We start from the raw sequence: 16,443 nt of genomic DNA on the forward strand, positions 1-16,443 counted from the left end.
ACAACGTTGAAACAACATGCTTTTTCAAGACGTTAAATCAATGTTTGGCGATGACGTTGCCTTGACCATTGAATTTGGGTAATTTTTCCAACCAATATTCTACAACCAAATACAATGTTGAAACAGCATACTTTTTGACGACGTTTAATCAATGTTGGGTTGTGACGCTGATTTGATCATTCAATTTCGGTCATTTTGCCAACCAATATTCTACAACACAAATACAACGTTCGAACAACATGCTTTTTAAAGACGTTAAATCAATGTTTGGCGATGACGCTACTTTGACATTTCGATCATTTTTCCAACAAATATTCTACAACCAAATACAACGTTGAAACAGCATACTTTCTGACGACGTTTAACCAATGTCGGTTTTTGATGTTGATTTGACTTTTGAAAATGTATAATTTCCCGACCAATATTCTACAACACGAATACATTGCTGAAAAAACATGGTTTTTAAGACGTTTATTCAATGTTGGTTTTGTGACGTTGGGTTGACCGTTGAATTTCGGTAATTTTCCCGACCAATATTCTCCAACACAAAACTAACCTAGAAACAACATGCTTTCTGATTACGTTTAATCAATGTTGGTTTGACCATTGAATTTTGGTCATTTCCCCAACTAATATTTTACAACACAAACATAACTTTGAAACATGTTTTTTGACAACGTTTAATCAATGTTGGGTTCTGACGTTGATTTGACCATTGAAATTTGGTCATTTTCCCAACCAATATTCTACAACACAAAACTAACCTTGAAACAACATGCTTTTGTTTAATCAATGTTGGGTTCTATCGTGGATTTGACCATTGAATTTTGGTCATTTCCCCAACCAATATTTTACAACACAAACATAACTTTGAAACATGTTACGTTAAATAATCAATGTTGGGTTCTGACGTTGATTTGAACTTTGAAATTAGGTCATTTTCCCAACCAATATTCTACAACACAAATACAACGTTCGAAGAACATTCTTTTTAAATACGTTAAATCAATGTTTGGTGATGACGTTGCTTTGACCGTTGATTTTCGGTCATTTTCCAACCAATATTCTATAACCAAATACAACGTTGAAACAGCATACTTTTTGACGACGTTTAATCAATTTTGGGTTGTGATGTTGATTTGATCATTGATTTTTGGTCATTTTTGTAACCAATATTTTACAAGACAAATACATGGTTCGAACAACGTGCTTTTTAAAGACGTTTAATCAATGTTCGGTTCTGATGTTGATTTGACCATTGAAATTTGGTTATTTTCCCAACCAATATTCTACAACACAAATACAACGTTCGAACAACATGCTTTTTAAAGACGTTAGATCAATATTTGGTGAAAACATTTGCTTTGACCATTAATTTTCAGTAATTTTTCCAACCAATATTCTATAACCAAATACAACGTTGAAACAACATACTTTTTGACGACGTTTAATCAATTTTCGGTTGTGATGTTGATTTGACCATTGAAATTTGGTAATTTTCCAACCAATATTCTACAACACGAATACATCGCTGACACAACATGCTTTTTAAAGACGTTTCTTCAATGTTGGTTTTGTGACGTTGGGTTGACCGTTGAATTTCGGTCATTTTCCCGACTAATATTCTACAACACAAAACTAACCTTGAAACAACATGCTTTCTGATTACGTTTAATCAATGTTGGGTTCTAACGTGGATTTGACCATTGAATTTTGGTCATTTCCTCAACCAATATTTTACAACACAAACATAACTTTGAAACATGTTTTTTTGACAACGTTTAATCAATGTTGGGTTCTGACCTTGATTTGAGCATTGAATTTTTGTCATTTTCCCAACCAATATTCCACAACGCAAATACAACTTTGAAACAAAATGCTTTTTAACTACTTTTAATCAATGTTGGGTTCTGACATTGATTTGACCATTGAATTTTAGTCATATTCCCAACCAATATTCTACAACACACATACAACGTTGAAACATGTTTTTTAACGACGTTAAATCAATGTTGGGTGGTAACGTTGTTTCGATCATTGACCATTGGGCATTTTCCAAACCAATATTCTAAAACACAAACTTAACGTTGAAACAACATGCTTTTTTGACGTTTAATCAATGTTTGGTTCTAACGTTGATTTGATCATTGAATTTTGGTAATTTCCCAACCAATATTTTACAACACAAATACAAAGTTGAAACAAAATGCTCTATGACGACGTTTAATCAATGCTAGGTTCTGTCCTGATTTGACCATTGAAATGTGGTTATTTCTCAACCAACAACGTGGATCCAACGTTAGACATCAACATTGTCTCAATTTACCGATACAACTATTTTGCAACATTGTTTCAAAGTTAGTTTTAAAGGACATTTACGAATCATCAACGTTGTATCAATGTCTTGTGCCTGCTGGGAAGACTCCATTAGAAATGACCAAGAAGAGAACTGGATCCTGTTTCAAAAAATGAACTCGCAATGTGAACCTAAAATGAAAAGAGGCCTCTTTCTGTTTGTTTTACAGTTTATGAGGTTCAAAGGTGTCAGAATAATTGCATCTAAGTTATCAGAAAAAAACTTTGTGTTTTAATGAGTTCATGGCGAGCAGACAAAAGCTGTCTTTGATTCTACCAAGCAAAAGGCTTGTAAAACTCCACTGTGTAGGAATGGAAGCGACATGAGGGTGTCGGTTTCTTTGATGTATTGTAATCCACAGGAAGATTTTGTGTATACCCGAGATTTACAAAGCAAAGAGGAACCAAAACCTGACCTTCCTCCAGGCAGCTTGTCTTTGAACTGTTTAACGACCTTCTTTTGAACTGTTTTGTAACCAAAGGCGATGACTGTTTACGACCCCCCCTCCCTTTTAAACAGATGTTGCCATGTAATAGGGAAAGTCCAAATAAAAGAGGAGGCGTCCAATCTTTCGTCAGAGCGTGGGACGACACTGTACAAGGTTACAGTGTCTACGCGTTTCTCCTCAATTGAGCTAAATTGAATTCTGTCTGTTTAATTCCTTGCTTCTTGTCTTGTTTAATAGATGTAATCAGTGTTTGAACCTGACAAAAGTTTTTTTTTTGATTGATTAAAACTTTTATTAGTAGATTGCACAGTTCAGTACATATTCAGTACAATTGACCACTAAATGGTAACAACCCAAATAAGTTTTTCAACTTGTTTAAGTCGGGGTCCACGTTAATCAATTCATGGTAGGTCTAGATCAAAAAGTTTTCACGGCCTTGTTGGAGGTCTCCTCTTGAACTCAGAGCTTCTCAAACATAAGAAAACACTTTTTCTCTCCAACATAAAAAAATACTGTAGCGTAGTAGGTCTACATATTCATTTAAAAACAGGCAGAAGTTTTATTTAACTAACAAATTTCATACTTTTGTCCACAGTTTGAACTGTAACACTGTGTTTGAATATTTCTTTAAATAGAGCCTGTGTAGCACAATGCACCACAGCACGCTACATACATTTCTGACCAAAGGAACATTTTCCAATCCAGTTCACAATGTGAATCCAAAGTGGTCCTGGTTCTCTTGGACATTGAACCTGGAATGACTATGACATGGTCCCATGACAAATGAAGTGGACCAGAAAGTGATCTGGATCCTGTTTCCAATAAAGGATGATGTGAATGTGGGTTCTGGCACAATAATTTAGTCCTTGGTGGAGGTTTAATGGATTACTGGGAAGTAGTTTTTTAGTAGCAGTACTTAAATTTCAAAATACTAGATCGATGTTAACTGATGATATAGACATGCTACTGATTTTGCATGGCAATGCCAACACCTCCACAGAAAATGAAATCGACAACTATTATGTACGTTACAATGAAACAGCTGGTGTGGAATAAGTAACGATTCACATCCTAATCACAGTTTTTTGTTAGTTTATTAACTTTTTTGACAAAACATTTTTTTAAAACTGTGTTGAGCACATTTCCAAGCAACCAGTATGACATTTCCTATCCCGTAACCTGTTTTGAAAAGGTTTCATTATAATTATTATTTCAAATAATACATTGCGAGAATCAGTTTGAATACAGAATTGATTCTGAATCGAATCTTCACTGAAGGAATCGAATCGAACCGTTCAATTAAAAAAAACGATTTGCAAGTGAAAAAAAAAAAAATCGGTAAGTAAAAAAATAATTTTCTTCAATTAAAAAAAAGACCCTAAAGTGAGGAGAAATACAATTTTTCAATTAAAAAAATGATTCACTTTGAAACATTTTTTTTCTGCAAGTAAAAAAATGATTGGCAAGTAAAAACAATTCTGCTTGTAAAAAAACGACTCCCAAGTAAAAAAAAAAAAAAATGTTGTTCAATATTAAAACAATTCACAAGAAAAATTATTTTCTTCAAAAACAACGATATGCATGTAAACATGTTTTATCTGCAAGTAAAAAAAATCGATTTGCAAGTCAAAAAATATGTATATTTTCTTCAATTGAAAAAACAATTCTTGAGTAAAAAAATATAACTTCTCTTTAATTGAAAAAAAGATTTGCAAGAAAAATAAATACTTTTCTTCGATTAAAAAAACAATGCGCATGTAAACGTGTATCTACAAGTAAAAAAAACGATTGCCGAGTAAAAAAATCTGCATGTAAAAAAATTATTTGTAAGTAAAAAAATATATTATCTTCAATTGAAAAAACAATTCATAAGTAAAAAAAAAAAAAATTCAATTGAAAAAACGTTGCGAAAATTTAAAAAAAACATTTTCTTCTATTCAAAAACGATCCGCAATTAACTAACCCTATTTACAAATATTGTTTTTTCCAATTTAAAAAAAAAACATTCGCAAGTAAAAAATAATTTCGGTAAGAAAACGATTTGCAAGCAAACAATTTTTTTTTTTTTCTAAGTAAAAAGAAATGTATTTGCAAGTATAAAAACACTTTTTTCCCCAGTAAAAACATTGAGCAGCAATATTCCACCCTGCGTGATCCACACACTTGCACTCAGAGCACTCGTAGTCGGCACTCTACAACGACAGGTGATGCTGCTGAGTCAATTTAAGGCCGTTAGAGCGCATGGTGCCGTCCCCCCAAAATCACAAAGCAGAAGCAGTAGAATAGGGAATTAAAAGGCGGACAGAAAAGGGGTCAAACAAGCTCAACCTGTAAGTTTCCGCTTTTATTTTGTCCGCCATTTTACTCCCTGCTTCTTCTTTATTCTGGTTTTTGTGGAGTACACACATCTCCCTAATATCACGCTAGGCTGATTATTAATAAAAACATTTTTACAATGGAGACTTTTTCCAAGTTTTTTTCTTGCATGGCTACGTTAAAAGGGGACAACGCAAGACCCCAGTCTCCAAGAACGAGTCGAATGGAGTCGTGTCGACATTGTGATCGAGGACACACAAAGAAAGGCACGTGGAAAGAAAAACAAAAGTGCACAGGTGGAGTTTCAAACATGAGCGTTTGGATGTTTTATTCACTTGCTCCTCGTGTTGTTTACAAACAGGCAAAGAGTCAAGAAAAGCACACACAGATAAAAAAAAAAGTGCAGCATTGGAGTTCGGACAGGAGACAATGATGCATGGATGACGTGTTTCATGGAGGCAAAGGAAAAGTATTATTGTTATTAATGTTATTGTTGCAAGCGGTTGTACTCAGTGTTTCCCATACATTCTTGTGGCGGCTCGTCATTAATACAGCTGGCGCTAGTTGTTCGCCCTTGCACATAAACACACTAGAACACAACTGGTCTGCCAGAGAATAAGAAGACACAGCACATACATATATCATTAATTATATATATCTATATATATACATATATATATATATATATATATATATATCTATATATATATATATATATATATATATATATGTCTTGATTGGATTATCCAGAGAATAGTGCTCGATACCGTGGTAGAGCGCAATATGTAGGTGTGGGAAAAATCACGAGACTACTTCATCTCTACAGAACTGTTTCATGAGGGGTTCCCTCAATCATCAGGAGATTTTAATGGAAGCATTCACATACAATGGTTTATATAGGGCACAGAGTGGGTGGGTACAGGCAGGCGTAGGGGCGTGGAGATTGGCTCATGTGTTACCTAGGAGGTGTTTCCGTCTGTGGCGGCATGTTGAAATGATTTTACTGCGCTTGTTGAGGGATGAACGATCTGGATGATATATAATAAACAGTTTCTCTGTTAAGCATAGGTTGCATCTTTTATTACCACTGTTGTAAGGTGTGCTGGATGCAAGAATTTGCCATGTTATTGAATATTCAACATTATTGTCTTTGAGGTTCCAAATGTGTTTGCTGAGTTCTGTAGAATTCCGCAAAGTCTGGTTTCTAAAGGAGGCGTTGTGATTATTCCATCTTGTTTTGAACGCTCCTTCGGTTAATCCTACGTACGTGTCGGATGTGTTAATGTCCTTGCGTATTACCTTTGCTTGGTAAACGACTGATGTCTGTAAGCACCCTCCGTTGAGAGGGCAATCAGGTTTCTTGTGACAGTTACATTCCTTATTGGTTTCAGAGTCGTTTAGTCTGGGGGTAGGCAGTCCTTTTGCAATTGCTTTGTTGTGGTTTGAAATGATTTGTTGCATGTTATTCATACAGCTGTAGCTCAATTTAATGTTGTTCTTGTTGAATATTTTTCTTAGGGTGTTGCCTTTGGGGAAGTGTTTGTCGATCAGAGTGAGGAACTTGCGGCCAATGTTGGTTGAGACGTTTTGGCTGAATGGCGGATTGTACCAGATGATGTTTTGTTTTCTGCTCTTTTTTGGTTGGTTTCCTGGAGTGGGTTCATAGGTGAGGGTAATACGCAAGGACATTAACACATCTGACACGTACGTAAGATTAACCGAAGGAGCGTTCAAAACAAGATGGAATAATAACAAGGCCTCCTTTAGAAACCAGACTTTGCGGAATTCTACAGAACTCAACAAGCACATTTGGAACCTCAAAGACAATAATGTTGAATATTCAATAACATGGCAAATTCTTGTATCCAGCACACCTTACAACAGTGGTAATAAAAGATGCAACCTATGCTTAACAGAGAAACTGTTTATTATATATCATCCAGATCTATCATCCCTCAACAAGCGCAGTGGAATCATTTCAACATGCCGCCACAGACGGAAACACCTCCTAGGTAACACATGAGCCAATAACCACGCCCCTACGCCTGCCTGTACCCACCCACTCTGTGCCCTATATAAACCATTGTATGTGAATGCTTCCATTAAAATCTCCTGATGATTGAGGGAACCCCTCATGAAACAGTTCTGTAGGGATGAAGTAGTCTTGTGATTTTTCCCACACCTACATATATATATATATATATATATATATGTATATATATATATATATATTATCCCTACAAGCCTGTTTTGCAGGTTTCCCCCGCTCTTCAGGGGATTTTCCTGAAGAGCATTCCGCTCTTTGGTCGGCATGACGAGGCCGTCGATTGCTTACAACTTGGCAACTTTATTTATCATTTCCGCCAGGCACAACCGGACATCCACCATGCTATTAACCGCTACACACACACACACACACACAACAGCTGCTTTAAAACATGCCTCGCCAAACGTGGCGATTGGTATTACCTCCTTTGATTTAAACTTAGGTAAAGACTGAAATAATAAGCGTTCAGTATAAGGAGTGACAGGTAATAATGTAGTTGTTACATCTGTCCTGCTGCTCTGCTCCAGTGCAGACCGTAGTCGAGGAGCACAGGGTCAATGCCATTTCATCCATCCCATCCATTTTCTACCGCTTATTCCCTTTTGGGGTCGCGGGGGGCGCTGGCGCCTATCTCAGCTACAATCGGGCGGAAGGCGGGGTACACCCTTGACAAGTCGCCACCTCATCGCAGGGCCAACACAGATAGACAGACAACATTCACACTCACATTCACACACTAGGGCCAATTTAGTGTTGCCAATCAACCTATCCCCAGGTGCATGTCTTTGGAGGTGGAATGAAGCCGGAGTACCCGGAGGGAACCCACGCATTCACGGGGAGAACATGCAAACTCCACACAGAAAGAGCCCGAGCCTGGAATTGAACCCAGGAATGCAGGACCTTCGTATTGTGAGGCAGACGCACTAACCCCTCTGCCACCGTGAAGCCCCCAATGCCATTTCAATGCTTTTTAATTTATATTTTAACCTTGTAAAATTGTTCTTTGACCGTGAGTCTTTAATGTATTGTAACATTTTCTGTTAAAATAAAGGCAACGTTTTCGTAGTTTCCTGTATATATATATATATATATATATATATATATATATATATATATATATATATATATACATACACACACAGTATATTAGGGCTGTGAATCTTTGGAAACCACATGATTCGATTTGATACTTGGGGTAACGATTCAATTCAGAATCAATTCTATATTTAAAGCAATTCTCGATTCAAAATCAATACTTTTTACACTTGGTGCCAGTTCTATGATTGACATATATATATATATATATATATATATATATATATATATATATATATATATATATCTATATATATATATATCTATATATATATATCTATATCTATATATATATATATATCTATATATATATATATATATATAGATATATATATTCATCCATCCATCCATTTTCTACCGCTTATTCCCTTTTAGGGGTAGCGGGGGGCGCTGGCGCCTATCTCAGCTACAATATATATATATGTGTGTGTGTGTGTGTTTTGCAAGTATTTAGACCCTTCTACTTCCTCCTTTTCATAAAATGTAATATAAATACACACACATAAATATATATATATATATATATATATATATATATATATATATATATATATGTATATTATATACATATGTATAGATATATGTTTAGCAAGTAATTAGACCCCTGTTGATGCTCCTTTTCATAAAATGTTGTATATATATATATAAAATGTATATATATACATATATATATATATATATACATATATATATATATATACATATATATATATATATATATATATATATATATATATATATATATATATATATATATATATATATACATATATTTTTTTTAAATCACTGCCACAACTCGATTGCAGTCCTGAGGGAAACACTGGTACTTCCTGCAGTGTGCCTGTCAGCTCACAATGTTGCCCTACAGATAAACAAGACAAGAGGACGTAAACGTAAACTGCTCTCCAAACCACTTCTTTAGGTACACCCACTGACAATGGTTGTGTCGCTACTATTAATAACAATAACAATAACAATAACAATAACAACATCAAATCATATTCTCATTTGGTTTTGGGGTGTGCCTAATGTAGTGGCCCATTTCCAGCAGGCACGCTTGAGGGCCAAGTGTCATACTTGCCAACCCTCCCGGATATTCCGGGAGACTCCCGAAATTCAGCGCCTCTCCCGAAAACCTCCCGGGACAAATTTTCTCCTGAAAATCTCCCGAAATTCAGGCGGAGCTGGAGGCCACGCCCCCTCCAGCTCCATGCGTGTCGACAGCCTATTTTCAGGTCCGCTTTCCCACAATATAAAAAGCATGTCTGCCCAATGACGTTATAACTGTAGAATGATCGAGGGCGTGTTTTTGGTTACTTATGTGGGTTTATTGTTAGGCAGTTTCATTAACGTCCTCCCAGCGCGGTACTAGCAACACACAACAACAGCAGTCCGTTTTTGTCTACCGTAAAGCAGTTTGTCTGCCGTAAACAGTAATGTTGTGACACTCTTAAACAGGACAATACTGCCATCTACTGTACATGCATATGGTTAGAAAAACAAGAATGGACAATTCAACCCTTAACTCAACAATGAGTAGATGAGTGTTATGTGTGTTTAAATGTGTAAATAAATGAACACTGAAATTTGAGTATTTCTTTTATTTATAATATATATATATTATATATATATATTTATATATATATATATATATATATATATAAATATATATATTAACTACGGCCTGCCCCACCCCCCGACCACGCCCCCCACCCCCTACCTCCCGAAATCTGAGTTCTCAAGGTTGGCAAGCATGCGAAGTGTAAACACCTTGGCTTTTGCTAGGGCCAACGGCATTCACTCAATCACACGTGACGGCACCAAAAAAATAAATAGTAAATAAAAATGTTAGTAAAACGCCTTACACAAGACGCCTTCTGAGCAACGGTATTTTCCGCACGCCTTGCCAGAAGAAAGTAAAAATCACTATGGCACGTACAGCAAAATCCAGTGTATGCGTATGTCTATACGTACATATTGTTCTTCTATCTCCACAAGACCACCTTGCAAAAGACCAAAGGTATTGTGCTTGTTTTTTGGCTTATAATGATCCACGCAATTCATAAATATATCCTAATCCTTTGTAGGCCATTATTGCCGTCTAAAAAAGTTTGCTATTGCAAGTTACATTATATACACCTTTATATTTATATATTTATATATTACTATAGTTATGGCTTTTGCATGATCACACAGTTTTATACACTACAGATGATTGTTGAAAAATAGATTATAATTATTTGACAGCTACAAACAGTTTGGAAAAACTGTTAATAAAACATATAATTTATTCAAATATGTTGGTGTGACTCGGATGAAGGCGGAAGCTGATGGAACATTCCTATTGGATAGATGAGGAGTGGACACATTTGCCACCATCGCAATCAAGGAGTGAAGCAAAACAGAAAACCGCTCAGCTTTTGCGTATCCAACTATCTAACGAAATGCGTGTACAGTTGTAAAATAATATATAGTAGGTTAATATCCAATAATTAAATCCTCAAATAAAATAGGGCAAATAAAAAAGTTATTGAAAGTAACGCATGCAATTATTCACCAAAAATGACAGCATTAATCATAAACGCAGATTAATGATTTATTTATTTAATTCCCAAAGCTTTTTTTCGACACTGATTTTTTGGATCTGATTTTTTTTGTTTACATGAAATTATGCGGACAATTTTATTGAATTAAAATATGTGAGAAAGTTGTATGCCTTTAAAAATTCATTATAATCAAATGTGTAAAACTTCAGTGCAGAAAAACAGTGTAGACATTTTCATTGTGGTATTATCCGAGTCACGTGAGGTCAAACTTGACACCTCGTTGGCTGGTTCTAAGACGCGATTGGTTCAGTTTGAATTTACTGGAAGTAGGTCTTGAGTTTTGAAGCAATATATCTGTTTAAAATATTTCTGACTTTTTGTCCGCAAAAATTTTTCAACACTGAATTTTTTTACGCTGAATTTTTAGATGCTTATTTTTTCACACTGAATTTTTATACAATTTTTTTCACGCTGAATTTTTGTATGCTTATTTTTTCACGCTGAATTTTTCACACTGAATTTTAACATTTTAACTTTTAAAACATTGCATTTTTTGAAGCTGAATTTTTATATGCTTTTTTTTTTCACACTGAATTTTTGTATGCTTATTTTTTCACGCTGAATTTTTCACACTGAATTTTGACATGATAACTTTTAAAACATTGCATTTTTTTGAAGCTGAATTTTTACATGCTTTTTTTTCCCACTGAATTTTTATATTATTTTTTTCACGCTGAATTTTTGTACGCTTATTTTTTTACGCTGAATTTTTCACACTGAATTTTGACATGCTGACTTTTAAAACATTGCATTTTTTGAAGCTGAATTTTTATATGCTTTTTTTTTTTCACACTGAATTTTTATATTATTTTTTTTCACGCTGAATTTTTATATGCTTATTTTTTTACGCTGAATTTATCACACTGAATTTTTCACACTGAATTTTGATATGCTGACTTTTAAAACATTGCATTTTTTGAAGCTGAATTTTTATATGCTTATTTTTTTCACGCTGAATTTTGACATGCTTATTTGTTTTTATGCTGAATTTTTTTACACCAAATTTTTTAACACTGAATTTTTCACGCTGAATTTTGATATGCTGACTTTCAAAAGACTAATTGTGTCCAACTGAATTTAAAAATACCAAATGTTTATACACAGAATTTTTTTTTCAATTAAATATTTAGTATAATTTGATGTAAAAAAAAAATTCCGTCCCCGAAAAACTAAGTTATATAAATTCAGTGCAAAAAATAAAAGTATTAAAGACACAAATTATCCACAAAAAATCAGTGTAGAAATAATTGCAAAGGAAAATATGCCCTTAATTGTCTTACCTTGAATAAATACATGTACAATAGAAAAGGTGGGTGAAGTGTCTTGCCCAAGGACACACCGGAAGTGACTAAGATGGCGGAAGGTAGATTCGTACCAATATCTGCGTTGAAATATTGGACTTTAATGAAATTAAATTCAAGTTTAAGCGCATTATTTTGAATTTAATGTTAGAGAAAATTAGAGTGTTAAAGGGGAACTGCACTTTTTATTGGAATGTTGCATTTGTTTTATGCATTCTAAATCGTAAAGTAAGGCAAGTAAGAGGTGGCTAACAATACAGCTATTGAGACTACACTGTTCCGCCCATTAAACTGTCTAAAACTACTTCCAAAAAATATATATATATTATGACATGAATATTAACTACTTTTAGCCGCGTCGTGATCATATTGAGCTGCTGCATGGCCTCTGAGTTGGTGAAAGTTAATTCCAGATTATAAATCATACCTCTCACCTGGATTGTGAAAAGGTTGTGGACATAAACCCACAAGTTGGTCAACTTTGACATCCAACTTAGACCAGGAATAGGCGAGAAAGACACGAAAAGACGCTCGTTTTTTTTATAACCCTGCGTGAGGATTATGATAAATTGTTCATGTAAACGGGAAGATATAAACATCCTAGTGAGAGCAGACATTGTACAGTAAGTGATTGGTTTATCATGTTTGTGTATCTTGTTTAGCACTTAGCAATACTGCTACACGATGCTTAGTGTTTCACTAAAGCTGCATCTGTTTAGTTTCTAAAACTTGTAGATCATCCTCCTTATATTCAGCTTCAAAAATAGAAGTTTCTGGATCATCATTTGTCCCAAAGTAGTCTTTGGTGTCTCTCCTCAAGTCTGCCATGATTAGTAGTGTTGGGATATATTGTGATTGAGATTTTATTAAGATAATGAAGGATGAAGTGATTAAGAAATGATTAATATAGATATCTTTGTGCCTCTCATTGTGTGTTCTGAGTCCAGTTGAAACTGGGTGAAGGTTGAGGCCGACTATATGTAAATTTTACATGTTATTATTATTGATACTGCATTAAATATAAATTTACAGCGTGTATACAAAACCATGGTGGATGTTTTCAGAGTGCTTTATAGGCGGAATAGAGGGATTTTTGTTAGCTGACACTCGCTAACATTTATTTATGAGTTAGAATGCATAAAAAAAGAACAAAATACACTATATTGCCAGAAGTATTTGGCCACCTGCCTTGACTCACATATCAACTTGAAGTGCCATCCCATTCCTAACCCATAGGGTTCAATAAGTTGTTGGTCCACCTTTTGCAGCTTTTACAGATTCAACTCTTCTGGGAAGGCTGTCCACAAGGTTGCGGAGTGTGTTTATCAGAATTTTCCACCATTCTTCCAAAAGCATATTGGTGAGGTCACACACTGATGTTGGTCAAGAAGGCCTGGCTCTCAGTCTCCGTTCTAATTCATCCCAAAGGCGTTCTATCGGGTTCAGGTCAAGACTCTGTGCAGGCCAGTCAAGTACATCCACACCAGACTCTGTCATCCATGTCTTTATGGACCTTGCTTTGTGCACTGATGCACAGTCATGATGGAAGAGGAAGGGGCCCGCTCAAGGAGTTGGGCTTGGCCCCTTAGTTCCAGGGAAAGGAACTTTGAATGCTCCAGGATACCAAAACAATTTGGACAATTCCATGCCCCCAAACTTGTGGGAACAGTTTGGAGCGGGCCCTTAGTGAATGGTACACAAAGCAAGGTTAATAAAGACATGGATGAGAGAGTCTGGAGTGAATGAACTTGACTAGCCTGCACAGAGTCTTGACCTTAATCTGATAGAACGCCTTTGGGATGAATTTGAGCGGAGACTGAGAGCCAGGCCTTCTCGACCAACATCAGTGTGTGACCTCATCAATGCACTTTTGGAAGAATGGTGGAAAATTCTGATAAACACACTACGCAACCTTGTGGACAGCCTTCACAGAAGAGTTGAAGCTATAATAGCTGCAAAAGGTGGACCGACATCAATGGGATGGCACTTCAAGTTCATATGTCAGACAAGGCAGGTGGCCAAATACTTTACGGGGGACGACGTGGCGCGGTTGGGAGAGTGGCCGTGCCAGCTACCTGAGGGTTCCTGGTTCGATGCCCAGCTTCTACCGACCTCTTCATGTCCGTTGTGTCCTTGAGCAAGACACTTTACCCTTGCTCCTGATGAGTCGTGTGAATGTGTGTGTGAATGGGTGAATTTGGAAAAAGCGCTTTGAGTACCTTGAAGGTAGAAAAGCGCTATACGGGTATAATATGAATGTGTTCTTGTCTTACAGTGGGGCGAAAAAGTATTTGGTCAGCCACCAGTTGTGCAATTTCTCATATTTAAAATGATGAAAGAGGTCTGTAATTTTCATCATAGGTACACTTCAACTGTGAGACATAATGTGAAAAAAAATCCAGGAATTAACATTGTAGGAATTTTAAAGAATTTATTTGTAAATGATGGTGGAAAATAAGTATTTGGCCAACCATTCAAAGCTCTTACTGATGGAAGGAGGTTTTGGCTCAAAATCTCACGATACATGGCCCCATTCATTCTTTCCTTAACACGGATCAATCGTCCTGTCCCCTTAGCAGAAAAACAGCCCCAAAGCATGATGTTTCCACCCCCATGCTTCATAGTAGGTATGGTGTTCTTGGGATGCAACTCAGTATTCCTGGTTTTGGCTCAAAATCTCACGATACATGACCAGTTTCAGTCTTTCCTTAACACGGATCAATCATCCTGTCCCCTTAGCAGAAAAACAGCCCCAAATTATGATGTTTCCACCCCCATGCTTCACAGTAGGTATGGTGTTCTTGGGATGCAACTCAGTACTCTTCTTCCTCCAAACACGACGAGTTGAGTTTATACCATAAAGTTCTATTTTGGTTCCATCTGACCACATGACATTCTCCCAATCCTCTGCTGTATCATCCATGTATCCATTTTGGTATAAACTCAACTTGTCGTGTTTGGAGGAAGAAGAATACTGAGTTGCATCCCAAGAACACCATACCTACTGTGAAGCATGGGGTTGGAAACATCATGCTTTGGGGCTGTTTTTCTGCTAAGGGGACAGGACGATTGATCTGTGTTAAGGAAAGAATGAATGGGGCCATGTATCGTGATATTTTGAGCCAAAACCTCCTCCCATCAGTGAGAGCTTTGATTGGTTGACCAAATACTTATTTTCCACCATAATTTACAAATAAATTCTTTAAAATTCCAGGATTTTTTTCACATTCTGTCTCTAACAGTTGAAGTGTACCTATGATGAAAATTACAGACCTCTGTCATCATTTTAAGTGGGAGAACTTGCACAATCGGTGGCTGACTAAATACTTTTTTGCCCCACTGTACATAAGGTCACATTCCCAAAAAAAAAGTGCAGTTCCCCTTTAAATTCCGACTAGAACGTGTGCAAATGACTGAACGTTATTTATTCTTGCGTGAGAGGCATCAGGAACCTTATTGACGTCAGCCGGGAGGAACAGGTGCTACAGCTGAAGCAGTTGTGCTACTGACTTTGGCTTGTCGGCTCTCCTCCTCGACTCTGACCGAGCGTCAAGGAAACAAAAGGAATTAAGGCTTCTTCGGGAGGATGAAGGAAAACGCTGAGCCTCAACATGGGAAGTTCATCACCACGGAGCTGCGGGTCTATAGAACATCAAAGGGAAAACTGGTTAGGGGAAATGAAAGGTGGGAGGGTCCTTGTCACATGCGAACGATGCGCTACGTGGTCTCCTCGGACAATGTCTCTCGGCGTCCTCAACACGCGCCGCCATTTTTAAAAACTTGGAGGCGCTTTCCTTGCCTGGAGGTCCGAAAGACGTCTGAATGTGTCTCGTTAAAAAGGGCACACCCAAACTTGTGTGATCTCACAAAGCGAGTGATGGCTGCTAAGAAGTAGTAGGAGGGTGTGATGAAGGCCTTCTAACAATGGCCGACTATACGAGGGGCGGGTGGCGCTTTCCCGTAAAGCAGCAGCAGGAGGGCCTGGTCTTCATTCCGTGTCTTTGTTCCTGGAGTGGATTAGAAGATGTTCCGTCACACTTAGGCACCATATACTCAAAAGGGGTTTTCACTGGGGTCTGATGTACTTCTGCACACCATCAAAACAACAACCTTGTGGTCCGATATACTCTAATGCACCATGAAACAACAACGTTGTGGTCCGATATACTTAAGAGCACAACAAAACAACAATATTATGTACTGTGGTACCCAAATACATCATGAAACAACAATGTGGTGGTCCGATGTACTCGAATGTACAATTAAACAACAAC

General features: G+C 36.6%; 1 protein-coding gene across 12 annotated transcripts in view; it reads right to left on the reverse strand.

Annotated features, from left to right (window-relative positions):
* syngap1b (synaptic Ras GTPase activating protein 1b) overlaps positions 1-16,443 on the reverse strand; it is a 390,106-nt gene that overhangs the window by 44,498 nt on the left and 329,165 nt on the right. The window contains exon 19 of one of the 12 annotated variants that reach the window (XM_061882351.1): positions 15,509-15,811. The exons of 10 other annotated variants lie outside the window; for them this stretch is intronic. In XM_061882351.1, the coding sequence (XP_061738335.1) occupies positions 15,793-15,811 (19 nt within the window). In that variant the 3' untranslated portion in view covers positions 15,509-15,792. Of the gene's footprint in view, positions 1-15,508; positions 16,177-16,443 lie in introns of those variants that run through there. One more of the 12 variants, XM_061882349.1, reaches the window with a different exon arrangement.

The sequence above is a fragment of the Nerophis ophidion genome, linkage group LG21 (assembly GCF_033978795.1).
Source record: "Nerophis ophidion isolate RoL-2023_Sa linkage group LG21, RoL_Noph_v1.0, whole genome shotgun sequence".
Classification (NCBI taxonomy): domain Eukaryota; kingdom Metazoa; phylum Chordata; class Actinopteri; order Syngnathiformes; family Syngnathidae; genus Nerophis; species Nerophis ophidion.